The sequence below is a fragment of the Peromyscus eremicus genome, chromosome 3 (genome assembly GCF_949786415.1).
Source record: "Peromyscus eremicus chromosome 3, PerEre_H2_v1, whole genome shotgun sequence".
Taxonomy (NCBI): domain Eukaryota; kingdom Metazoa; phylum Chordata; class Mammalia; order Rodentia; family Cricetidae; genus Peromyscus; species Peromyscus eremicus.
In genome coordinates, this window is record NC_081418.1 from 45651888 (window position 1) to 45679808 (window position 27921).

General features: G+C 42.1%; 1 protein-coding gene across 1 annotated transcript in view; it reads left to right on the forward strand.

The window, feature by feature from the left end:
• The window catches only part of Lrguk (leucine rich repeats and guanylate kinase domain containing), a 110726-nt gene extending 82853 nt beyond the window's left edge, over positions 1-27873 (forward strand). The window contains exons 16-20 of the mRNA XM_059257537.1: positions 6085-6224; positions 21706-21794; positions 23606-23731; positions 25995-26140; positions 27540-27873. Coding sequence (XP_059113520.1) covers positions 6085-6224; positions 21706-21794; positions 23606-23731; positions 25995-26140; positions 27540-27670 — 632 coding nt within the window. The 3' untranslated portion in view covers positions 27671-27873. The remainder of the gene's footprint in view (positions 1-6084; positions 6225-21705; positions 21795-23605; positions 23732-25994; positions 26141-27539) is intronic.
• The last annotated feature ends 48 nt before the right edge of the window (positions 27874-27921 follow it).

Consider the following 27921-nt stretch of genomic DNA (forward strand, 5'->3'; position numbering starts at 1 on the left):
GCCTTAGAAACATGAACATTATTACTCTATTTCCTTGGACTTATGAGATAGCTTTCTACGTACTTTCCTATTTTACTCTGGAAAATTATCATGGGAATTATATGAAATGATTTTTCTGCTTGCTGTTATTCCTTTCTTAGAACACAAACAGGCATGATGTGTTGAGAAGCAATTCTGTCTTGGAAAAATAGCTTTTTTTGGTACCTTCAGCTTTGTGAAAATACTCCCTAATGAACTCACTGTTTTTCTTCACTTTCTACCACAAATTGTGTAACTATTCTGTTAGAAATAAAGTTTACATTCTATAGCACATTATTGTGTTTTAAGTTGTCTTAAGCCCTTGTCCACGGTTGTATATTTCATAATGTATATTTATATGTATGTTTCTTGTAGGGGATTGTGAGAACTTGTGTGTATGTTTTAATCATGGCAGGCATAAATTACTCTTAATTTAAAAAAAAAAAACTGCATGTTTTTAGAGTTGCCCTTGCATGGGAGAAAAAAAATGAATGCCTTTGAAGTCAATGGGTGCTGAGAAATTTTTTTCCTGAAAATTGGAGCGTATTTCCCAAGTCATCCATTCCAGAGACTGTTTCTTTCAAAGAGAGAAAAACTGGTGGGAATACAATTCCTTTTCAAATTTTTATTTAAATATTCACAGACTTTCCTATTGAAAAACGATCAGCCTTATGTGTATGGAGAGCGGCCACATGGATATGCTACACAAGTAATCTTACTACCATAGAATCATTGGTTATTAAAATGGGCTTTCACTTTTCATATTGTTCACAGTCTGGCTGCTACACGGCAATTTCATTAGTACTTCCTGACCTGGATGTTTCCCTGTGATAGCACATCCTTAACATAGATTATTTTCTCCTTTCCTGTATGTAAAATATCCTATGTTGCCTGTATGATACAATATTAAACACGTACGTGGTTTGTTCCTCGTGTGTTGTCTCTACCACGTTTGCTGTGGTTATTCTGTGCTTATTCCTTTAAAATGCTTTGTCCAAATAGTATTTAAGTCATTTGACTTCAAAGGAATGTGACTAAATACAAGGTGGAAGCTGATTGGAAAAATCATTCCAGTTGTTCCATATCCTTCTGCATTCTCCTGCGTCTGGTAATGATACTATCCATAAAGCAACTTGAAAATCCGCCATGCTTCATTAAACTCATTTACGCTCCATTGTAGGCATTTAAATAAATTTAAGTGGCCTATATAATGAAGAGCTTGTGTCTTTCGTGGACTATAAAATAGTTTGCATGCTTTTAAAGCATTGCCTCAAGGTACACCTAAATTTAGATACTTTGACTGAAGATGACACCCAGGAAGTTTGAGGCAGTGCATTGGAACATGGGTAATTCTGTCAAGTTTTAGCTGAGAAGGAAGATCTTTTGTCTTTTGCTAGATTAAGACATTAAAAAATATATTTTAAATGACATGAAACTCTAGTCCATATCACCAAAGTGGTGGCATTCTAATGTAGTTTAAGTGATATAAACATATTATCTCTGCCTCAAACATTATGTAAGACATTAAACTGTTGGAATTCCAGCTGCACTGTAGCCTCAGACTGAGGGTGGCTTCCTTGTACCATAGTACTGATGGCTTATGTCTTAGAAAGCTAGAAAAAGGAGCCCATATGAAAACCATATTTTGAATTAGCTTATATACAATATATTTCCATAGAAAAGATCAAGTAGGTAGGAAAATATATGTATACACACATATATATGATCTTCTCTATGGCAGTTATTTCAACGACTATGGCCTCCAGTCTTTTAAAATATTTTTATTAATTCTTTGAGAACCTCGTACACTTTTGATCATATTCACCTCCCTTTCCCTAGCTCTTCTCAGACCCACGGCCTCTTCCTTACCCACTCAGCTCTGTGTTCTCATTAGTTTTTACTCTTGGGCATGTGGCCATCTGCTGGAGCACAGTCAACCAAAGAGGGGCCACACCCTTAAAAAAACTATTCCACTCCCAGCATCTGCTCATTGCGCCAGCTCCCCAGCTTGGGCATGGGACTTCGTGCCCATCTCCACTTCCTTCCTGGATTTTATCTGTCTTGACCTTGTGCAGGCTGTCACAGACGCTCTAAGTTCGTACGTACGACTGCCCTCTTGTATCTGGAAAACACTGTTTTTGTTTCAGTCATCCACTGCCCCCGGCTCTTACGGTCTTTACACTGCCCTCTTCCACAATGACCCCTGAGCCTTGGGGAGAGTGAGTGTGAGACAGGGGATTCCATAGTCTCTTATTCACTACATCTTGACTGATCGTGGTCTCTGTGTTAATCACCATCTACTTCTCTGTGGAGGTTTGAGGCATGTACTAATCTATATCACCTGAAGTCAGCTTCCTACTATGTCGACTTAACAGAGTAAATCAGTAGGTTCTGCCCTGACCTGGGATCTGTCTAGCCACAGGTCCTGATAACATCGCCAAGTATGGGTTCTGTCTTAAAGAGCAGGCCTTAGATCCACCAGAAAGAGGTTGGTTATTGCCATGACATTTGTGCCACTGTTACACAACTGTGCCCGTGGGCGTGCCTTGACAGGTCGTTCATTATTGTAGCTCTCAGGGTTCACAGCTGCATAGGTTGGGGATCACTGTTCTCCTTTGGCAGTGTGATTAACACCTTCCAGGACTATAAAAACTAGCCAGCAGCGATGAAGCTTCTATGTCAGCCACAGCTTGGTTTCTCCATGCTCTGGCTTAAGTTCGAGGTGTCTTCAGCAATAGGGTCGTACTGCTATGGGGTAACCATAGCCTTTAAGGTTTGGGAATCTAGCAGACCCCACTGGTAACTCCAGAAGAGGTAGCCCATTCCTGACACTGAGCTTTTTTTTTTTTTTATTAGCCCATGATGTCTGTTAGTGGATGAAAAGATAATGAAAATATGGAGCATTTATATTTAAAACTAAAATTTTATTTTATTCAATTTGTTCAGAGTCATCTTGTCTTTTCCATAATGTTCCAATCAAACAGGACAAGTGTTTTATAGAGGAAAAAAAAAAGAAGCATGGTGTGTACCTCTGCTATTACCCATCTTCTTAGCTGCAGTGAATTTGGAGGGTGCTGCTGGAGAGTGTATATATGAATACATATTTGTGTGTGTGTACGTGTGTGTGTGTGTGTGTGTGTGTGTGTGCATCTGTGTATGTGCATGTGTGTACACGCAGAGTATGACTGGCCACCAGCAAGCACCAGGCATCCTCCTGCCTGAGTACCCCCACACCCAGCATTGGGGTTACAGACATGTGCTGCCACAGCAGACTTTTATGTGGGCACTAGGGAAGCAAACTCAGGGTTTCATGTATCTGTAGCAGACACTCACTGAGCTATCTCTCCAGCCTAGCAGTGAATTCTATTTTTTTTATTGAAAATAGATATTTTCATACAATATAGTCTGATTAAGGTTTCTCCTCCCAAATCCTCCCCATCTCCCCACCCACCCAAGTGTGCAACCGTTCTTTCTTTCTCTCGTCAGAAAACAAATGGATATCTAAAAAATAAAAAACAAACACACCAGAATAAGGCAAAACAAATGAGCCAAAGAAAAAGCACACGAAACACATGTAGCTCCAGAGGCAGACACACTTGCACACTTGGAGATCCCATAAAAACACAAAATTGGAAACCGTAGAATGTATAATATGTGTAAGCAATAGACCTGTAAAGAAAAAAAAAAAGCCCAGACAAAGCATTATGAGTCAAAACAATAACAAGACCACCCTCTAAAGTTTCCACTGAGTTCATTTGTGCTGGCCATCTACTGCGGGGCATGGGGCCTGCCCATAAGTGTGAATTGTATCCCAGTGAGACTCCATTGGAGAAATTTTTCCTTTATGAGTGATCATCAGTTGGAGATAGCTTCTGTGTCCACTTTCCCTCGTAGTGCTGGGACCCTGTCAGGCCCGGACCCATGCAGCCCTGTGCACGCTGCCAGTTTTGGGGAATTCATATATGCCACAGTCCTGTTGTGTCCAGAAGACCTTATTTTCTTAGCATCCTCCATCCCATCTGCTCTTACAATTTCTGCCCCCTCTTCCTCAGAGTTCCCTGAAGCCTGAGGGGGAGGGATTTGGTGGAAACCCATTTAGGACAGAGAGTTCCGAGCTGCACATTGTCCAGCTGTCTGTGCCCATTCCCATCTACCCAAGCACTGAATTCTTAATGCTAATACTCAGGTTAATCATGTTTCTTGCTCTTTATATAAAATTGATTTCCCTGCCTAGTGTTCACCACCCACCTGTCAAAGTGTTTAGATGTTTTATCTCTTTATACCTTTAACTCCTGACAATCTCTTCCCCGTCCCATCCCCCTTCAGAGGACTTCTTTTGATCACTTTGCCATCTCTTTCTGTCCTTTATCTAACGTCATTGTATATGTTAACTAACATTTTAAAATGTGTTATTTGCCTGTCTCCAGCTTTAGTTCAGTCCCCACAGGTCAAGGAGTTTCTGTTTATTGCTTTATCTCCAATGTCCAGAACTACATCCACCACATGGTAGATGCTCAGTAAATATGAATCGAATGAATGTTACCAAGAAGACGTAACAAAGGATGCTCCCACATACAGTTCCTTTTGATCAGTTTGGTTGGGATAAGTATGGTTACTTTCATGTTCCTCTCGAGATCCCTCCTTACCTAGAATTCCTGGGATATGAGCCCAACCATCTACTGCATGAGAATCACTGTCCGCTTTGAAGACACGTGCCGGGATGTGGAATTCTAGATTCTCCTGCCGGGATTACTTTGCAACATTGTTCACTTTCTTTTATTGGTTTGGTATTAGCACAATTTGCTTCAAGTCCATGTTCAGTCCCAGTACACAGCACAGAAGAAGAGAGGTCACTCTTCTCCCCACCCGCTGCCCTACCTCGCCCACTCTCTGCCCCACATCACCTCTTTTCTCCTCTTTTTTTTTTTTTTTTTTGGAGAGACAATATCTCATACAGCTCAGCCTGGCCTCAAGTTCTCTTTTAGCTGAGGATGACCTTGAACTTCTGGTCATCCTATCTCTACCTCCCAAGTGCTGGCATGACAAGTAGATGCCACCGTGCCTAGCTGATGAGAGGGGGTCATACCCAAGGCTTTGTGCCTGTTAACTTACCACTCTAAGAATGAGCCTTCAGGTCTCATGTTTCTACAGGATTTCTATCTTCAGGCCAAGTGAGGCTCTGTGTGTAAAGTTCTTCTGTATGTGGGCTGAATTCCAGATACATCCTTGGCAGCTTCTCACCAGATTCAAGAGCCCAGGCCTTGTCTCCCAAGCTAAGCAACCTGCCTTCCCTTTTAGTTCAGGGACACAAGCTTTAGCCCCTGGTACCTCTGACTTCACGTCTTCACCTAGAAGTTTTCTTTCTCAATTCTATTTTTTATATATATTAAAAAACAAAACCTGCTTCTGTGATACATTAATGATTCCTTTTGTCTCTGGGTGGGGTGGGGTAGGGTAGTGTCCTATATCTGCTCAATCAAGCATATTAACTAAAGATACTTGGGGAAGTTATTTATTTTAGCATTTTATAAGCAATGCTCCTGAAATGCTTGATGCTTCCATACATCTTAAAGGTATGTGAACCCAGGACCTATCTGCATGAGCAAGACCAGAAATATGTATTCTATACCTCTGGATATTCTGATATTTTGAGGAAAGGCTCAGTGTTAATTATGAATAATTCTTATTCCATTGACCTTTAATGCTTCTTAGAATTACATGTTTTAATTTTTTTCTAAGCTTTTTGGAGACTTTTGTCAAATGGAATGTAATTATAATGGTGACTTTAAATATTAAAAGCCATTTTTTATGTTTTACATGAATGCTATTACCAAACCTGTTATAACTGAGTCTGGTAACCATCCCAGGGGTTGTACCTCCTGGATACTTTAGGCTGACTTATTAATATTATCAATACTGTAAGATAAGTCTTATTTATTTTCAAGTTGAAACACACACAGTGTATTTTATGTGTTTGAACAAATAAAGTAGGAAACATTGCTGTCATATCAGGAAACTTACTCTGTTGTTTGCTTTTCATTTACAAATTTATCTTTTCCTCACCAGATATTAAGAAATCTTACCTGAAATCTGGAGATTTTCATAGGAAGTCCACTGCTTCCTATACTGGTGAATTCTTGGATTCAACAGACAGAAACTACTATACTAAATTATGGGCCAAACTTTCATCCAAAAAGTCACCTGTGGTAAGGGTGGGGCAAGTGGGGTAAAATGACTATAAAAACTTATTCTGTCCCAGATTTTTGAAAAAGGCGGGGGTGGGGGGTTGGGAACCGAGCATAGTGGTACATGCCTTTAATCCCAGCACTCAGGAAGCAAAGACAGGTGGATTTCTCTGAGTTCAAGGCCAGCCAGGACTACATAGTGAGACCCTGTCTTATGGGGGGGAGGGAGGAGGGTTTACAATTTGGAGATTGTTAAGTTTTCCCAAACTGTTCTCTTACACCTGTGAGCTGAAGACAGAATTCCTTCTCCCTCCATCTCTAGGAACAGTTACTTTTTCTAAAATTGAATTTTCAATGTAAGTAAAGTTTTTGAGTACCTTTCTCTCAGGCTCCCAGTAAAAACACTGGCATTCAGCTCTTTTGTTATGCAATAGAAAAACATAACAATAAAACAAACACAGTAAAATGTATATTTCAAGGGTCAAGGTGCTCTGAGTTGGGATATGACTGAGTATCTAAGAGCTGAGGCTGAAAAACAAGCCCATTACAGAGTGTGTTTCATGGCAACAGCATTTAAAGCAGGCCTGTAACTTTACCCCAACTCAGCCCTCTGGGGATGCCCAGACATTGGCCCAGGTAGGAGTGTCTAATGCACAATAGGGCCTGTGTTCAGAGTAGGTTCTGCTCATTTCCATAAGTAATGATATTTTTATGTGATGATCTGGGAATGCAGAGACTTAAAAAATTGTAAGTTCCTGGGTATCTTTTCAAGCCACTGGCTCTGGTATTTGCCACATTCTCTCTTCTCCAGCTGGTAGGTTGGTTTTCTTTTTTCCCACCTAAGTTTTAGGTATCCTTGAGTGTGGCAGGGTCCTGTGCTGTGCTCTTTGGGGGAAAGAGGCAAGTAGGCACAGATTCAATGACCCAGACTCCAGGAGAATATTGGAACAACAAGCTCAGTTTATTTGGGAAGAGGCAAGCCTTATATACCTTCCGCCCCACCCTGGGCGGGGGGGGGGGGGGGGGGGGGGGGGGGGGGGGGGGGGAGGTCTGATGAATATGCATCTGCTGGTATGACATGGCTGCTTCTCATTGGTCCAGGTCATCTCCAGATCATGTCTCAGCTGCTGTTGCTAAGGCCCTTAGGCCGACCCAGGTTGGCTCTCAGGGAGTATCTTATTACTGGTTTGGGCCAGCTGGCCCTCAAGCCTGTTAGGGCCAAGTCATCCCACGCTTGAGATCTTGCCATCTCCTGGGATATATAAGATAGCCCCGGAACGGCTACCTTAACATGAAGTGCCCACTGCGCTCTGTCATTCCGGTTCTGGGACAATCAGGACCCTTCATGTCAGTCTGTAGTTCTTCATCTGCCCTCAACACCCTGGCATTCTTGAAAGGTATGGCTTGTTGCTTCTAAGAGCTGAGTCTCCCAAACCTAAGTTTTTAAATCTCCCTTTGTGGCATTGAACATCTGGAGTTTAAAGATTTTTTTTTTTTACAAAAACATAATTGGGGCTAGGCATGGTGGTGCACACCTTTAATCCCAGTACTCAAAAGGCAGAGGCAGGTGGATCTCTGAGTTTGAGGCCAGCCTGGCTTACAACAGTGAGTTCCAGGACAGCCAGAGCTACACAGAGAAACCCTGTCTCAAATAAACAAACAACAACAAAAGAATAAATTTAATAAAAAAAAAGTGAACATCCTCTTCAAAACACTAAAGAAATAAATTAAAAAGACACTAGAAAGTGGAAATGCCTCCCATGGTCATGAACTGGCAAAATTAATATTGTGAAAATGGCTATATTACAGAAAGCAGTCTCTACATTAGATGAAATTTTCACCAGAATTCTACTGATAGTCTTCCCAGAACTAGAAAAAAGATCCCAAATCCATATGGAAGCACGAAGACCCTGAAGAGCCAAAGAAATCTTCAGTAGAAGGAGCAGTGCTGGAGGTAACCACAGTGACTCATCTCAGGGAGTACACACGGAGCCAGAGTAACAAAACCAGCATGCCTCACACAAACCCACACACAAACCGAAGGGACGGAGCAGAGGACTCAGAACTAAAGTGACACAGCTAAACTGCAGCCACCTGACGTTTGACAACGGTGTCAGAAACAGACCGCCAAAAAGACAGCCCATTCGGGAAAATGCTAGGAATGCTGGAGAGTCACGTGTAAAAGGATGAGGCTAGTGAGCTGGGAATGTGGCTCAGTTGCTAGAGGGCTTGCCCAGCATGCATAAAACCTGAGTTCAATCCCAGCACTACATAAAACTGGCCAGGGCAGCACATGTCTATAATCCCAACACTCGGGAGGGTGGGGGAGGAGGAGCAGACGTTCAAAGTCATTTCTGTTGCATAGTAAATTCAAGGCCTGGACTACATGACACCCTAAAAAGGGAAACTAGATACCTACCCCTCACCCTGCACAAACATCGATTCTAAGTGAGTGAAAAAAATCTGAATATAAGATATGGATTCTGGAACTGCTAGATACACAAGGGAAAGGCTTGCGGTGGAGACACAGGCCGGGGCTTCCTGAAAAGTTCTGTAGTGGCCCAGGAAACAGCCCCAAGAGTTTACTAGTGGGATTGCATGAAATTAAAGCTTTGACACAGCAAAGGAAACAGTTATATTCAGCAGAACAGAGCGTCAGTTACAGAGTGGGAAACAATTAGCCAAATGGCTAGTGAGCAATTGGATTGTTATCTAAGATCTTTTTTAAAAAAAAACTCCAAAAGTTAAACAGATGCACACAAAAGCAACCCATCCAGTCAATAAATGGAATAATGGAATAAACAGGTAATTCTCAAAGAAAAGAAAGTACACATGGCCAAATCATATTTGAAAAAATGTTCCACATCCTTAGTTTAGGGAAATGCAGACTAAAACTGCTCTGAAATTCTCTCTGGTCCAAATCAGAATGACTAGTATCAAAGAAACAAATAACAGTAAATGCTGCCAAGGATGGGGATTGATGGGTCCCATACATGCTAGTGGGAATGTAAACTATATCTGTCAATATGGAGGCTTGTCAAAGAGCTACAAATAGAACTACCATATGACCCAACTATTCAACCCCTGGCTGTATACCTGAAGGATTCCAAGGCAGCATACCACAGAGATATTTACACATCTGTGTTTATTGCCACATGATTCACAAAAGCCAAAATATGGTCCCATGCTAGATGTCCATCAAAAGATGAGTGAATAGATAAAGAAAACGTGGTGCATGTGCACAATGTAATTTTATTCATCTCTAGAGAAGTATGAAATACTGGCATTTATAGGAAATGGATGGACCTGAGGTCATCATGTTAGTGGAACAAGCAAGACTCAAGACTTAGACAGTATTGAATATTTCATATGTGGAATCTATAGTATGCATGCGTGTCTTTCTCTCTGTCTCTGTCTCTACCTCTATGCACATGCATGTATATGTATATGCATGTGCGTGTGCGTGTGTGTGTGTGTGTGTGTGTGTGTGTGTGTGTGTGTGTGTGACATGAAAATAGAAAGGGGATTGTGAGAGGAGGAAGAGGTCTAATGACGCAGGAAGGAGGAACAAGAGAGGGTCGTGGAATATATGTCATGAAAAGCAAAAGGGGAAGGAGGTGAGAGGGCCGAGAGAGAGAGAGAGAGAGAGAGAGAGAGAGAGAGAGAGAGAGAGAGAGAAATAAGAGAAGGATAAGAACTACTTATATGAAAATGTTATAGTAAAACCCATTGCTTTGTATACTAACCAAAAAACTATCTTCATTTAAAAAGAAAAGAAAGAAAATATAAAAAAAAGCCAGGCATGGTGATGCATACCTTTAATTTCAGTACTTGGTGGGGAGGGCAGAGGCAGATAGATTTCTGTGAGTTAGAAGCTAGCCTGGTCTAAAGAGCAAGTTCCAGGACAGCCAGGGCTAAACAGAGAAACTCTGTCTAAAATAAATAAATATATATGTATACACACACACACACACACACACACACACACACACACACACACACGGAGAGAGGGAGAGGGAGAGAGGGAGAGAGGGAGAGGGAGAGAGAGAGAGAGAGAGAGAGAGAGAAGACTAGAAAAGGAAAGCCCTTGACAGTGATGGGCCATGTAGAAGTCCCACCACACTTGTTTTGGGGTGTTTTTAAATTCTATTTTTCTGAAGCATATTTCCCACCTGTGTCGAAGATTGCATTCTTGTGGTTTTGATCAAACCCATCTTGAAATGCATTGTTCAATGAGGCTTCTGCAGCACAACCCCTCTAGTTCAGCATTTTGCTCTGTCTGGGCTAGAGTTTGGCTGCAGTGTGCAATACATGTGTGTCAAGGTGTGGTCACAAGATGAGGAGGCCAGTTTTGCCTGTGACATAAAATTAGTCTGACTCCTTAGGCATTTCTCATGGCACATGCCATAACCAGCTGAGTAAGATATGCATACGTGTGTACTTTGGTCTGTGCTTGTTTCCACTGTTTATTAAATATTACCTTTTTGATATAAGACAACAAATGCACTCACTTCTGTGACAGTCCCTTACAAAAGAAATTTATCTGCCACACAAGATGTCACTTTCTCTTCTGAACATTGTCAATGCTGTCTACTTTATGACGTCATTGTCCTAAAAGAACATGAAACACCTTCATAAATTAATGACTTATAAAACAAACATTAGTCATTACTCTGTTGTGGGTGATGGTTGGCAAGAAGTGGGGAAGAGTTAAGGCCTTCAGCTATACTCATCCACACTCAGAAACAGCAGCTCTTCCTTCGTGAAATCGTCCGCATCCTTGTATCATCCAGGCTTCAGCCAGTTGGCTGGATTTATGCTTCTGCCACAGCAGGCTTGGTAATTCTGATAAACCTTCCTGCCCAAGATAACTAGAAAATCTGGATTTAAAAAGAAGTCTATTTAAAGGCATCAGAGAACAAACAGAAGAATGGAAGATGATCTGGCCTGGAATTGGGGGAAGAAGATCCTGAGAGGTGAGCCTGTATCAGAGGTCACTTAAGCTCTTGTGACCTTTGGTTGAGGGTTGGACTGACACTGTTGACATTCTTGTGGAACTAACAGCAGCATTGAACTCTGAGAGCCACAGAGAAATGAAGCCTAGTGAAGCAGGCCTGGGTTGGTAAGTGAAGGGCTTTCACTTTGGGGAAGAGGTGAACAGGAAATATACAGGGCTTCATAGGCACTACACTTAAGCACATATTCCTGCAAAGCACATCAAATACAGATTTTGAAACCTTCAAAATTTAATATTACTGTACTTACAACCTCCAATGTACAGGAAAATTAATCCAAACAGTGGAGATAATGAAGTATGTAGAAATTAAGAAACCTGGGACAGAAAACAGTAACTGAAATTAGTACCCAATTAGATACAGCTGAGGATAGAATTACTAGACAGGAAAATTAGTAAGAAGAATTATTCTTAGACAATATAAAAAAAATATGGTGAAAGGGAAGACGTAAAGTAACAGTGAGAAGTTCTGGCCATGTTACTGGATCCTAAAAGGAGAGACAAGAGAACACAGCCACACTTGTGGAAGTAAGGGATAAATCCTTCAATCTGATGGAAGGAAGTCATCAAGCTATACATTGGAGAATTCTAAAAAAAACAACTTAGATACATACTTGTATTGAAATCCTACTGTACTAAAATGAAAGATTCCTTTTAATCTAAAGAATAATCAGAGGGGGAGAGAGTGTTGTCCAAGGTGCAACAGTCAGGCAAAAGAAATCACCAAAGATTGTGAAAGTGATCAGTTGTTGCTAGCCAAGAATTTCGTACCCAGTGAAATAGTCTTCAAACAGGGAGATAAACTGAGGATATTTCCAGACAGCACAACAAAAGGCCGGACACAGAAAACCTACATGAAAGGGACCACTTGGGAATGTTACTCAGACAGAACGCAGGGGCCAGCAAGATGGCTCATTGGGTAAAGGCACTTGCTGCCATGCCTAACAAATGGTAAGTTTGATCCTCGAGCCCACATGATAGAAAGAAAGAACTAACTCCAGCAAGTTTTCCTTTGACCTCACATGTATGTCATGCTATACAAGCATACACAAATTGATAAATAAAAAAATGTTGATATGAAATACTAATGATTTTTCTTTAAATGTACATATAATTAAGATGTTTGTTTGATATAAAAATTAAAGTAAACTCTTTATTTGTTGTACCTCAATTATAATGATGAAAACACGAGGGGTCTAAAATTTAGACCCTTTGTTTAGACTCTAAAAGAAGGGACTGTGGAGATGGCTCGGTGGTTATAAACAGTTGCCATCCTTGCAGAAGGCCCAGATTCACTTCTCAGCACCCACGTGTTGGTTCACAATCACCTGTAATTCCAGTTCCAAGGGATCCAATGCCCTCTTTGGCCTCCGAGGACACTATGCATGCATGTGGCATATGCACACACTCAGGTATTCACACATCCACATAAAATAAAAAGAGACCTTAAAGAAGAAGGAGGAGGAGAAGGGTCTAAATGGAGGTGTGATGTCCTAGGATCTCTTATCTGAATTTCAGGTAGAGAACAAGTGCAATACCTAACCTCAGCCCATCAGACTGTGGTGACTCAAGGACACGTACTTTTAGCCTCTGGAAAGTCACTAAAAGAGGAGTGAGAGAAACAGTTTTTCATCTAATTGGCTAAGGGGATGTAATGACAAATAGTGTAACATTGTACTGGCGGTGCTAACCAGTGTAACAAAGAAGCATGAAATAAACCGTGTCGCATTCAGAAACAGTTCAGAAATGCACCTGACGATCCAGGCTGCCTCGGAGGGCCTTGTCCTAGTCTGTGGCCCTACTGCAGCCAGGGGCCATGTCTGTGGTGTGTGCTGTCACCAGAAACCCTGTGGAGACCCATCATCTGGAAACTCCTGCTGACTGTAAAGTGCAAGGGAGCTACTTTGGCAGTGATATCAGGGACTGCAGACTCACAGTTGAGAAAGAGGAACATGGAAGGCTTCTGTGACAACCCCTACCCCCACCCCAAGCCCCCAAACCCCTAAAAAAGTAGCAGTCTAAACAGGAAGCCATCGAAGAGAACTCTTAAAACGTGTGCTAAGGAGGCTGAAGTGTAGCTCTCCACAAACGACGGCGGCTCTGGCGGGTGTGTGGGCGGGAAGGACGCAGTTCTATGTTAGGGGCTGGCCACTGAGAGTTGGACCGTGCCCAGTGAGTATACAGATAACACAAATTGGACTTGGTTTTTTTCTGTTTATTTTTATTTTTTGGGGGGAGTCACAACAGTAGGGGGGCAGACATGGACGGACTGGGAAGTAAGTGTGATTGGGGTGCATAATGTGAAACTCCCCAAGAATCAATAAAAATACTGTGTTAAAAAAAAAAGAAATGCACTTGACAAAGCTATTAGATATTCAAAAAGTATTAAAAAAAGTACAAGGAATTTCAATATAATAGCAATGATTTTAAATACCTTTACATTTGAAGAATATTTTTCTTTCTTTTAAAAAAAGAAAAATTCTTAGCTAGGTGTAGTGGTACCTAACTTTAATCTCAGCACTCAGGAGGCAGAGGCAGGCAGATCTCTGTGAGTTTGAGGCCAGCCTGGGCTACAGATCGAGATCCAGGTCAGTCAGGGCTACACAGAGAAACTCTTTCAAAAAACAACAGCAAAGGCTATCTTTTTATTTTATGCACTTGGGTCTTTTGCCTGCATATATGTAGTGCATCACATGTATGCATTGCCCGTGAAACCCAGAAGGAGTGTCAGACCCCTTGGAACTAGAGTCACTCTGGTAGTGAGCTGCCCTGGAGTGCTGGGAACCAATCCCAGGGCTTCTGCAAGAGCAGCAAGTGCTCTTAACCCCCAAGCCATCTCTGCAGCTCCCTAAAATATTTTGACTAGCATCTAAAAATAAAAAGGTTAATAATAAATCTGATAAAAAGATGTATAACATCTCTACATAGAAAAATATAAAACTATCATTTAGAAAAAAAAACTAAGTAAGTGAAGAGGTCACATTTATGAATTACAAGAATTGATACTGTGCACATGCCTGCTCTCTCCAAATCTGTAGTTATGATGCAAGCCAGTCAGAAATTCCCACAAGTTTGTGAAACTTGACAAGTTGATCTTAATATTTCTATGGAAATGCTGGCATTATCGCAGAGCTGTAAGAACAGACTGAACGAGAGCCCTGAGATAAACTTCTGCACGCGTGGGATGGACTTATGAAGAGGGTGGCACTGGTGAGCGGAAGAAGATGAGGTCTTTACATACATAGAATTAGCTGCATACAAACGGGAGATTAAGTTGAATCCCAGCCTTATACCATGTGCAAAGCCTAAGGGGTGCAATATGTAAATATGAGAAGCAAAACAATACTTCTAAAAGATAATTTAAGAGAAAATTTTATGACTATGACATGGTGAATAGTTTCTTAAATATAAACATAAACAGTGCTAACTACAAAGCAATTTGGAAACACTGAATTACATTAAAATTAAGAACTTCTGATCAGAGAAATGGCTCAGCCACTAAGCCTGGGGACCAGAGTTCAATAAGTGGGTCCCATATGGTAGAAGGAGAGAACAACTCCTGAAAGTTGTTCCTTGAGCTCCACATGTACCCCGAAGATGCATGCATACATACATACACACATACATACTAAACAAATAAACAAAGGTAATAAAAATTTAAATTAAGAACTTCTGTTAATAAAAGTGCCATTAATTTTTAAAAAGGCAAACCACACAGAGATACTTGTGAGGTATAAGTGACAGACTGTTTGTATTCACAATATATAAAGAGCTCTTACAGGTAACTAAGAACGAAACAGGTAGTATACAGGAAACCTTTACAATGGAAACACCCGGATGACCAGTGATGTTATGACAGATACATATCACCATCAGGCAATGCGAATTCTAATCATAATGAGATGCTCATAAGAATAAAATTGCTGAAATTATAAAACAGACTCAACACATAGGGAAAATTCTTATACTACAGATGGGAGGTTAAACAGCATGTTTAGACAGCAGTTGGACATATTTACTAATGATGAACATATACATGTCCTATGCTTGTTATGACATTCCTGGACATGTACTCCATAGAAAAGAGATGTGCACACCAGACCTGTACGACAGCATCAGTCACAGTGGCCCTAAACTGGAAATCCAAACGTCCAAAGGTTAAATATATAATGAACTATGTACCATAATGTAAGTGAACGTATTTTGATTTAAACATATTTGAAAGACACCGACTACTTGCAGTTTTAATCCATATCAGACTTCAAATAATCTCGCCTTTGGTCAGTGATGATCTCTTTTAGTTGCCTCTCTGAAATGGAGTCTTGGATGTCACCTTGCCATTTGGTGTGACAAGCTATTTCTTGCTCTTGTATTTGACCTGGTCCAGACCTGATTGTACAGTTTGAATGTGGTATGTCCCCCATAGGCTGTTTGGTCCCCAGCTGGTGACACCGTTTAGGGAAGTTGTGGAAACTTTCTGAGGTAAATCCTTGTCAAAGGAAGCGGTCACTGGTGCAGGCCTTGGGGTTTACAGCCTGACCCCCCTTCCGTTCATCCTCAGCTTCCTGAGTGTGGATGTGATGTGACCAGCCAGCTCCTACCCCTGCCCCCAAGCCATGCCTGCAGCCATGTCTTTTCCCTGCTGTGATGGAGCGTTTCCCTCTGGAACCAAAGAGACCCTTTCTCCCTTAAGTGTATTTTGTCAGGGAATTCTATCACAACAGCAGAGATGTAACTATGATAGCTTGGAGCTGTTTTTACAGTAAGCTACCTTGGTTTCCTAAAGTGAGAGGTCATAGTCCAACAACACATTGCGGTCATTAGATCAGTGTCCATTGCTATTGGAGTGGCCATTACTTCAGGAACTCTTTTTAGGAGAATAGACACCAGGGCCCAAGCCCAGGACATTGTTCTTGCTAGGCAAGCTCCCACCCCTGGGCTATAGACCCTACCTTCCGCTCCTTTGGCTAGATAAAATATTCCATGAGCTCAACCTGATATTTCTAATTAAAATTCAGAGCCTCATGAGTTTTGCTTTTTCTATTACACCTTTATCTTTCTTCCACACTGAGAAGCCTTCCCAAAGGCTTCTCAACGACCTAGGCAATGATAGGATTATGATAGCCCGTTAAATTACTCTCTGCTTTATCCCACATCATGAGAACAGCCTCTGAATAGCAATACTAATACAACCAGCCTCCATTAGGAAAACTGAAACATTGTTTTTAAATGTCAATTTTTTCTCATTTTTATTAGGTCTTTGAGAATTTCATAGAAAGCATTTTGATCATACCCACCCCCTGACTCCTCCCTGATCCATCCCCCCTTCCCTGCCCAACTAATTTTGTGTCCTCTGTTTATTTTTCGAACCTCATTAAGTACAGTTTGAGCTGCCTACATACTCTTGGATGTGTGCTCTTCACTGGAGGGCGGTCAGCCCACCGTGAGCCACACCCTTGAAGACGCTCCCTCTCTCAGCAAATCTGTCAACTACAGGCATCTTCTCAGCTAGGGGTGGGTTGTTTTCATGTTCTGCTACATTATTTAAGGCTGCATGATTCTGTATTCTTCATTTGTGTTACCTCTGAAATATGCATACACTTAGATACAGCTCAGTATCTGGCTTTTGTATGACTTGTTCTGTATACAAGAAGTGCTCTGGAAACAATTCCCTGAATTCTCGTAGGCTGCTGTCAGTCTGTCCCACTCAGAGGCACTCTATCCAAATGGTAGTTTTCCTTGTTCATTTTCTTCACGTGTTCTTAGCATCTGTATGTTGGATCTCCACATCTGAAATATTTGTCCTTTTCTCCTGAATCCTTTGACCTCTTCTTTTTTTTTCTTTTGGATTTTCAGGTTTTTTTTTTCTTTATTCCCTTTCTAGTTCTCCTAAGCTATTATTCTCTTGCTCTTTTTATTAGTCTTTATTTCTTCTGGGTTAGTTGTTTCTGTAGGAATCTTTTTCCTTGTATTTCTAGTTCATCCTGAGTCCTGCCACCTCATTTGTGGGTTTTAATTATTGTGTATTTGTTCTTTAATGGGTCTTTTGCTTATGTCTTTGGGTTTACTTTGAAGCACAGGATTACAGATTTTATCTGTTTTATATGTAAGATTTGTCTTTCCCCCCCCCCCCTTGGGATAACTGCATATGAAATTTGACTAGATACTTTCTGTTGCTTGTCTATATGAAGTTAGTTTTCTCAGAGTTTCTGAGGTGACTATGGTTCCTTCAAACAACCCTAAAATACATGGCAGTTCCCTTCCCAGAGATCTCCTGACAGTGTCTGCTACCTGAGCTCTACCTCAGTCTAGAACTTCATTTTTTCTCTATTGATGCTGCCTTATTAACTTTGTATCCCATGCTCCTCAGCTTCTCTTGGTGTGTGTGGTGGTTTGAATGAGATGTCCCCCCCACCCCCAACTCCCACCCCCACCCTCCACCCCCACCCCCCTACCCCCCCCCACCCCGCCCCTTCTCAGGCATCTGAATACTTGGTTCTCTATTGGATCCCTCTTGGGCAGGTTTAGGGGGCGTGGCCTTGATAGAGGAAATATCTCCCTGGAGGCAAGCTTTGAGGTTTTAAAAGGTATGTGCCATTTCCAGTGTCCCCCCACTTCCTGTTTGTTGTCTAAGGTGTGAGCCCCCCAGCTCTCAGCTTCCAGCTCCCACCAAGTGTCTGTCACCTGCTGCCCTGCTGTTCTCACAAGGACCCTCTGGAGCCATAAGCCCCAAATCAGCCCTTTCATTGGCCATGCTGTTTTATCACGGCAACAGGAAAGTAACTAATGCAGCGTGGGAGCTGTCCTCAGGAAAGTTTTAAAATTCTAGTTGATTCGATGCCTTGAACTTACTGTGGAGGTCCATCCTCACCCAGTGTACAGTGGGGGTGCCCCTCCTGTGCTTCAGCTATGGGCTTAAGAGGATATTTGGGCACCTGGTTTTCTTGCAAATTGTTTGACATAGTTTTGATTTTGCTATTTGGCTCCTAGTTTCTTATCCTTTGATGCTTTCATATAAGGCTGTGATGAATTTCAATGGTTTTCCCCCTCCCCATCCCTCCTCCTTCCCCACTGATGCCTTTTCTCCTAACAAGACCGTCTCCTACCTCCAAGTGTACTTGGTATGTGTGGCCCACTGAGTGTAATTAGAGCTGTTTGTGTGAGTGCAGATCGGAAGTTACGGTTGCCACGTATTTTTATGTGGAGGCTGTGGGAGATCCAAAATTTGCTTTGGGACTTGGAGTGGGGAGCAGTTAGCTCAGAGATTGAGCATGGCCTGGCATGTGAGCCTGCGATTTTATCCCCAGCACCTCACAATAAAAACAAAAATAAAACCCATGTTGACATATTACGGGGAGGAGTTATCTGCCCAGTTACGACATAGTTTACATCAAGCATTAAATTATCAAAATAAGAAAAGGAGCATAAGAGAAGTTACCGCAGTAAATGTTTGAGCCTAGAATGATTCATTAGGGCAAAGGAATAATGATTTTACATGACACTGGATAAAAAAGGAGCCGGCAAGGCTCCTTCAAAAGGCTCAGTGGCTAAGGGCACGTGCTGTACAAGCCTGGGGGCCTAAGCTCAGGCTCTGGAATTCTTGGGAATATGGAAGGAGAGACCATTGGCTGGGACTCACTCTGATCAGCACATCGCTTGGCTCCAGGGAAGCCTCTTGTGGCAGTAGACGGTAATTAACACAGAGACCCACAACTGGAGGACATGCAGAGAGTGAGAGACTTTGGAGCCCTCAATCCTGAAGGGGGTGTCCTCGCCAAACCTATCCTCTCAAGGCTCAGGGAACTACGTTGATGAGAAGGCTGAACAACTGGAGGAGCCAGAGCTGGTAGATGAGCACAAAGAAACAGCATCTTCCAGACACAGCAGGGCTGGTGCACATAGGAACTCACACTGTGACAGCCCACACAGGACCTGCACAGGTTCCGGCTGGACAAAACCCCAGCACAGAGAGGGGGACACAAAGTCCCACCCCAACCAAGAAGCTGTTTGGCCTTAATACCTGCTGGCAAAGGGAAAATCCGTTTTCTCCAAAGGAGCATCCCTGGGTGTATGGACCACACTCAGGGCAGGCCCCAGGCCCAGGAGAAACTGGCCAACACAAAATGGACTCCGTGTTTTTTACGTGCTTCCTTTTATGTTGTTGTATTTTTTTTGTCTTATTTTTTGTTTTGATTTTAAGTTTTGTGGTATTTTAAGAGATTAAAAACCATGAAGTTGGATGGTTGGGAGGTGGGGGGAGCTGGGAGAAGCTGAAGGAGGGAAAAGAATATGATCAGAATATACTATATAAAAAAACTTTTTAAATAAAAAATATGGAAAGGGAAACAACTCCACAAAGTCTTTCAACCTCCACACCCCTTTCAAGTGGCATATACATACACAACAACAATAATGTAAAACCTAAGTGGTGAATAAATAACCCTAAAAACAAAATATTCACAGAGTTTGCTAGAGTATAGATAGTTGTTTTGTACTCTGTTTTGCTAGTGTATAGTTCTTTTATTTCACTGTGATGCTATGAGATGCATTTTTGGAGTTATTTGCAGATTTTACTTGGTCGGGTTTGAATAGAGCTTGTTTCTTCCTTTCTCATCTTGCTACAGCCTCCTTCGGCCTCTCAACACACATTTGCTTCTCTTCCTGCCTTTCCAAGAGACACAGAGCACACACCAGAGAAAGAGGAAATGCTCTTGGTAAACCGGTACCCATCAGAGAGCCTGTGTCCAGTGAGCTCATGATAACGGCCATGAGTCAGGCTCTAAGACTAATTTTAAATACAAACACTCAACCTCAACTTTATCGAGATAGGAGCAGTTGACAGCAAGTTCCACTCCAGATAATTTTAAAAAGGGGAATAGCATCCATTCTGTTGTACAGTAAAGATAATTATTGAGCCTCCGCTTTGTGCTGTGTGCAGGGCATACAGTAGTGATGTAATGACCCAAGGGGTATCTGGTCTCGGGATGTGCCAGCTGAAACATGCTGATTCTGACATTAGTGCACTTATAATAAAAACACATTTTTTAGAATCACATGAGTGTCATTCTCAAAAAAATTTAATTGTAAAAAAAATTCTCCGCCAAGACATTAAACACTTGAGCCCCTCTCAGTTCCCAAGGCTTACTGCTGTAACCAACCATAGCTTGTACCCTGGCATGCCTGTTTGCCATTGTTTCCTCTGAGTTTTAAGTGAAAGCCGATTTACAGTGGGGGTCTTGTCATGAAATGGGAAACCAAGCATCTAGGCTTACTTCAGATTAGGTTATTGTAAGAAATGATTAATGTACTTCAAATGCATTTGCTGTTAAAGTACATGCTATAGTACACTTCTTCCTAAATAATAGTCTTTTATGTAAAACAAATAAGCACTTGCTAAGTTTTGTTTAGTAAAGGGAGAACTTTATATCTGGGAGTGGAAAGTGGGGTGATCCAGTAGTTGAATGGTTGCTAATCAGGTCACATTCCCTGGTGGTGAGGACAGGGGAGAGCTGGCCAGCTGACCAACCCTGGAACTACCCAGGCCCAGGACCAGGGTTATGAGTTGGCACACCCCAATATCCACCCCATCTGTGATCTGCTGGAGCACATGAAGGGACTGGTCCTGCTGACCCAAAGTTGCAGGAGCTCCACTACAAAGGGCAGTAATAGGATATCCAAGAGGAGTACCAGTGAGGGTCCAGTATCAGTAGTGTAGCAGAAACCGGAGGCCTCGAACCAGACCAGTGACTCTTTGCAATGAACACTTGCAAGTAGAGATATATGGACAAAAGGGTTTACTGAGTGACTCACTGTGTCACAATGCAGCTTCCTTGATGAGATCTCTCCCCTCCCCCTTTTTTTCTTCTATTTTTTTTTCTCTTAAATTTCATTGGGGAGGGGGCTGCAAGGGCAGAGGGCAGATACACAGGGATGGGAAATTAATGGGATGAAGATGCATGATACGAAAGACACAAAGAATAAATAAAAAGGAAGTGTTAAAAAATGTCATATTATGGGCTTGGATGTGGCTCGGTTGGTAGAGTGTTTGCCTAGCATGCAGAAAGCCCTGGCATGAAACAGGCATGGAGGCACACACCTATAATCCCAGCATTGAGAGTTGGAAAAAGGATCAGAAGTTCAAGGTCATCTTTGACTATATAGTGAGTTTGAGACCAGGCTAAGATATATGAAATCCTGTCTCTGAATAAATAAATAAAAGTAAATTACAAGTTAAAGACCTTGGCATTATTATTGGTCAAATAAAATTTCCCTATTATATTTTAGTGTCTGAAAAGTATTTGGCTTATTTATAAAATTTGTTTCTGCCTTTCCACTAAATAAATATCAGTTGTTTTTTATGCCTATCTGCCCTGCCCCCTTTTTCCCTTCGTGTATTTGGAAATCTCTAGTAAGGAGAAAATGATTATGGCAATTTTAATCATCTGACATCTTTTCCACATTAATTTTCTGATCATGTATCTTGCCTAGGAAAGAGATTCTCTCCAAAGACAGCATGAGACAGCCCGGCAGGCACTCATGGGAAAGACACCCCGTGGTCACACACTCCTGTTTCAAAGGTAGTGATTTATCACACTGGCTGATGCCCGAGCCATCTTAGATTGATGTTCCAGTGTCTGCATACACCAAATGAACCCTCAATCATCAATATAGGCAGAGATCTCTGCACCCAAATGGATGCTTGTGGTCCATATTAAACTCTGTCTGAAAGCTGTAGATCTTCATTTATGTATTATTGTTTAAAGAGGCACACTATGCCTATAGCTACTGGAATTGATGTTTTTTTTTCCTGACTGAAAACAAAGCGACATTTCTAGTTGTGTTTGAATGTAAGTGTCCACCTGTACCAAGGCTGTTCATGACTGAAGGTTGGTTACATCCTGTTCAGTTCCCTGTACTTGTCTGTCTGCGCTGTCCAAACAATGGTCATTATTTGTGGGGTTTTTTGTTCAGTTCTCCTTTCCATACTAGGCCATAAATCCCAGAAGTGTGAGGGCCACAGTGTCTTTATTAATCCATGGATTTTTGGTCTTGAGTATAAAATGTTTTACTTAGTGCCTGCCACATAGTGAGAGCATCATAGATATTACTGGCTGTGATACTTATTGTTCAATTAATTACTATGTATGAAAAGGCACACTCAGCCTTGTTAGGTTTTACTCAAAATAACCAAATCATGAGCTGGTTATATATTTCTTGTTATTTTCTCATTAATGTCATGGGTTTCAGTGTTAGGAATTCTACTATGTGACCTTTTAGAATATTTGAGTAATGACCATGTCTTGGCCTTTTGGCTGAAATCAAGTGTAGAATGTTTGAGTAATGAAATGGAGAAAGTCCCAGATTTTTTTAAATTGCTAAGATCAATAACCAAATCTCAAATATAGCATTCAAAACTGCTTTTTAGGGAAGTTAAGAATGCAAAGACCCAGGAAGCTGAATCTTAAAAGCCATTTGAAGTTTTCTCTGTGTTGCCTCTTTTATCTGTGATACATGTTGGAATCTTTAGTCAGTATAAATGAAATTAAACTTTTGTCTATTTGCTATAACATCAAAGAAAGTATAATTAATTTTCTCCATACTAGGTTATCTTTGGGTAGTCCTATTCAAAATACAAGGCTGTATTTATATATAAAGTTCTGCTGGGGTTTTGGGCAGGTGGTAGCCAGAAGATAGTGCCCCCACTGCATTGGAAGCCATCACACCCATGATCAGAGAGCTTAAGTAGTTTTAAATATGGTCCAAATGGACCATCACAGGCAGATGGGTGCTGGGAACTTATGTGCATTTCAGTGGAGTTTGGTTGCTGTGTACATAGCATCTCTAGCAAGGCCGAGGTGAATGCAGCAGGGTTTATGCCTAGTTAATGATTATTTTTCTTTCAAGACAATCTGAGGGAGCAAGCATATAAATCCTACACATTTGAATAGATGAAAAACAATATTTCATAACTAGTATTTAATTCAGAATATAATATTAGAATTTTCAGAAATGTTTTACCTGAAGACCATTTCAAAGAATTAGATTATAAATGAAATAGGGAAATATCTATTTCAATTTTTCTAGCAATTGGTATATTGCTATGTGGTTAGACCTAAATGGACTAGGGTTATAATGGAGTACACACAATTTGCAAGGGAGGTAATTTGCCAATATCAGTAGTTTAATGGATGAGGAATGTTTCCAACAATATATGTGCATTTCACCTTCAAGTTGGGCTGCAATGATGCCACCATCCAGGGCAAGTTCTGAAGTGAGCGATTTCAAGTAGATTCCATTGGCATTTGTAGTTCTGTGGATACAACGGTCAGTGTTTAGATTTTGAACGTGTGCATACTTGACAGCACTATAGAATTCTTTCTGCTTGCAGGGGTCCGGTACCAATACCTACAGTCAGTGGCCTGCAGTACTTTACGACATTAGAGGAAATACAGAAAAATTTTGAGCTCTGTGAAGATCACACTAAAATCCCCTTTGGACCCTACCCTGAAATGAGGTTAGTTGGATTGGAACAGTTATTTTCTGTAGGTTTGTTAAAATGGTGGTTTTCATGTGCAAGCTGCAGAGAAATTCTGAAACTGTGCAGCAAGCAGGTCCGCCTGTGGCTATGATGCTCGAGGAGCAGATCCTGCAGTGAGCACGTGGCACAGTGGGAACTTCCTTGCATTTTGAGGGAGGGACACAATAAGGCAGAGCAGGTGGAGACAGTCCATCCAGCAGCAGATGAAACCAGAACCCGACAGTGCCACAAGTATCTCTTCTGGTGGAGCAGAGGGTGATAGCCTGTAGTCTCGTCCTGCTGTGACTCAGCTGTGACCTTGACTCCTGGCTTACCTTTGTCCTTGTCCAGTATTTAATGCGGTTCTCATGGTTTCCACTGATTCTGAAGTCATCCAATAGCTTTTCAATAACATCCTCTTTAATATCAGAGTGAGCCAGATCGGTACCTGTAATTTGCAGCTAACATCCCTGACTAGTGAATGCATCTTCGACTGGTGGCTGACATTTAAAAGGCCATTTCAAGGTCCTAATGTTCTAATATGTCAAAAGGCAGTACAAATGCTGCATAGGACAGGTTGCATCGGATTTCATTTAGAGAGGGCTAGGGAGGTGGCCTAGTGGGTAAAGTGCTTGCCACACAGGCATGAGGACCTGAATTTGGATCGCCAGCACCCAAACACACACACACACACACACACACACACGCACACACACACACACACACACACACACACGTTTTTAAAAAGAGTTAAATGCCGGGAAGATGGCTTAGCAGGCAAAGCTCTTGTTGTGCAAGGCTAATGACCTGAGTTTGACCCTCAGAACCCCCAGAAAGGTGAAAGGTGGAAAACAACCCCACAAAGTTGTTCTCTGACTTCCACATAAGCTCTGCAGCTCATGCATGCACATCCATGTGCTCTCTCTCACACACACACTGAAACATGAATTTGAATGTTACTAAAAGGCTGTTGGAGAGCTGAAAAAATATAGATGAGGAGACAGAAAATGTTTTGATTACTTAGGAACATTCAAGATTAATAAGGAGTCCGCACAAAGTGATTGGAAAAAGTACTGACGTCCTCAAGGAATAAGAAAGCAAAGTTGCGCCCCGTTTACAAAGGGAGTGGGCTTGGGGCTGATGAATACATAAGAGGGACAGTGCTCAATCTTGCTTGTAATTGGAAAGCAGTTTCAAGTAATGGAGCACTCCCTGCTCGGCGAGTTAACAAAGCCTCTTATTAATTATTCTTAAAGCAGAGCAAAGACAGAGATGCTGTGAGAGGGCCTCGATTTTGCTGGGGAAAAAGAAATGTGCAGCCTCTTGAAAGTCAGCTGGAAATCGTCTTAGTTCGCCTCTTTGTCCCTGTGGTAACCCCCGGACAAAAGGCAGCTCGGGAAGGAAGGAAAGGGCTTCCGTCGGCCTCACATCCAGGTGGCAGTCCCTAGCTGAAGGAGGGCAGGGCAGCAGCCTGGACACAGACAGGAGCTGAAGCAGAAGCCATGGAAGGGTACCGCTTACAGGCTTGCTCCCCATGGCTGACCAGATTGCTTTCTTATACAGCCCAGGACCACCAGCCCAAGGATGGCCCTGCCCTCAGTGGACATCAGTCCTTAATCAAGAAATTGCCCCCATAGACATGCCACATACCAATCCGATGGAGACAAATTGTTGTTCCCTTTTCACAGGTGACTCTAGTTGGTGTGCACTAAGCAGCACAGATGCTTACACCAGAACCCGAAAAACTGTATTTACTATGGGGCCGGTTATCTCACTTGTGGGAGCTGATCCTGTCTTCATCTACTGAGACTGCTATCAAAACACCATGGATTGATATTATATAAAAACATAAACTTACTTCTCATACCCACATACCCATATGGACACACCTGCACATGCACACACACAAACACACACGAATTCAAAACAACCGCACTTGTTTCTGAACTCCTAGACCTAGGCTCTACACTTGCTCATCTTGTTTTACACACCTGCAGTTACATCCATGCTTCACCCTTTGCAGGCCCTGCATTATGCTTGCACAATGGATAAGGAGTGTTTGCTGTTACATACAGTACTTAGCACACATGAAGCCAGGTCACCTGCCGCAGACCCTGCTTAGAACTGGGTCAGTGGAGGTACATTTGTCAACTACTGACCTTACTTGACAAAAGTAACCCATAAAGTCGTGGGTGTAAATTTTATGACCATTAGGAGTTTTGAATCTCAAAACCATCTTCATTTTTCATGTTTTCTTTAGCAAGGATCCCTATATTTCTATGAGATACTCTACATTATTTCACGCTTGTCCGTGGGCCAAAGAAATTCCTTTTCAACTCCCAGAGGGAGGGGCTTCTTCACGCCCAGGATCAGCAGCAAGTGACGAAGTAGACAGGGCTTTAAAAGGTATGCATCGTTCTATGTGAGGTCTATATATACTACCATAATTATGCTTCTCGCTCTTCTGCCCCTTCCCAATGATTAGAAGGTACATGACTGTTTCAAGTCAGAGGCTCCTTAAGTTTTCTGCCTTACTGTTACAGATGAGAAACAGAGCTCTGAATGGTTGGAAGTTCACCCTTGGGCACTTAGTAACTTAGAGTAGAAGCCACTAGGATGCTTACCTGGGTCTGGACCAGAAAACATGGGGACATCTGTGGTGACTCCGTCTAGTAAAAGCGAAGGGAAGCACAGAGTGTTTCAAACTGCTCTCCAGTCTCCTGTGTAGGAGGGGGTTGGTTGGCAGGATTCTGACGGGGCCAGGGTTGAAGGGTCTGGCCCAGTCTTCCCCTTCACTCTCTCTCTTGCTCTTAACACACATGTGAGTGTGCAAATTCATGCAAAGACAGAATGGCCATTGCCCTTTCCCCCAAGGGGTGTGTGGCCATGTTCACCAGTAACACTGAGTAAAGCCCTTAAGCAGTGTGAAGAAACTCAAGGGCTACAGGTAAGAATGGGAAGGCCCCAAAGTCAGGATGGAAGGGGGCACTTCCTGAATCACTGATACAGGAACGCTTAAGTTGGCAGAATTCCCTAGAACCTGGAGGGTAGGAAGGAAGGATCCACGTACAGCCCCTGGGAGATGTTCTGCCTGGGGACAGAAAGGGAATGCTCTGCCTGAACCCCTGCTCATGAGTGATTAGAGGATCTCAAAAGAACTTAGAGGTCATAGTTTGCTTGGCCATGAGGACACAGTGGCTGGTGTTACCAAAAGGAAGGAAAGACTAAGGCAGGGACCTGCCAATCAAAAGTAGACATCTTCATCTCTGAGTCCATCCAGGAAGGAGAAGAAAGACTAGGCCAGCTGACTGCTCTCTCATCTCGCTCTCACCTCTAGCTCCCTACCTGTCCCCTTCCCAAATCCATGACTTTGGTTTTGTTTTGTGATGTGGTTAGTTTAACCAGAGCCATTTGTGTGATTGATGGATTGGAACTATCCACTGGAGCCTGGTAGAGCCTATGGACCACAATTGAAGGTGGTGACTCTCCTCTTTTCCTAGTTCTGTCAGTAGGAAATAGTTCCAAGAAAATCTTAAAAGAATTAAAATAAATAAAAATTTAAAAACCAACTGTGGTAGATCCCTTACCTCACATGCATGATACCCTCATTAAAACCCCCAATGCCGCCTCCTCTTCCCAAAAGCTTCTGGTCACTGGGCAATTCTGTACAATCCTGTCCAACTGTGTGCATGAGATGTCTGCCTCCTGCCTGATCTTAGGATGGCGGTGAAGGAATTCTAAACTTATTTTCTTCTATTTCAACGGATTCATGGCATATACTATCTTTTCTTTTGATGTTTTACAGTGATGCACATACCAGCATCTGCACAGGAAAAACTATTTACCCAGCACAAAAAGTTCTCTGCAGCTCCAATAAGTAACCCGGGTGCCAACACCAAACCTACCCTTCCTCCAATACCACATGGCCGCAGATAGACTGGCACTGTAAGCGCTGATCTTTGCAAATAGACCAGCACTACTGACATTGATCCATGAAAAATGGAAACCTTGTTCTAACAAAGTCTGGTCCTTCCTTCCATCTTATACAGCCGTGGATCTCAGCTGTTTCTCATGTAACCAACTCATGACTGAAGAAAGAGTCTAAATCTCTCCATCAATTTAAATTGTGATTCTCTGAAGAGCATCTTTTGTATATTATTTTTTGTTTGCGATGTTAAGTTATTCTT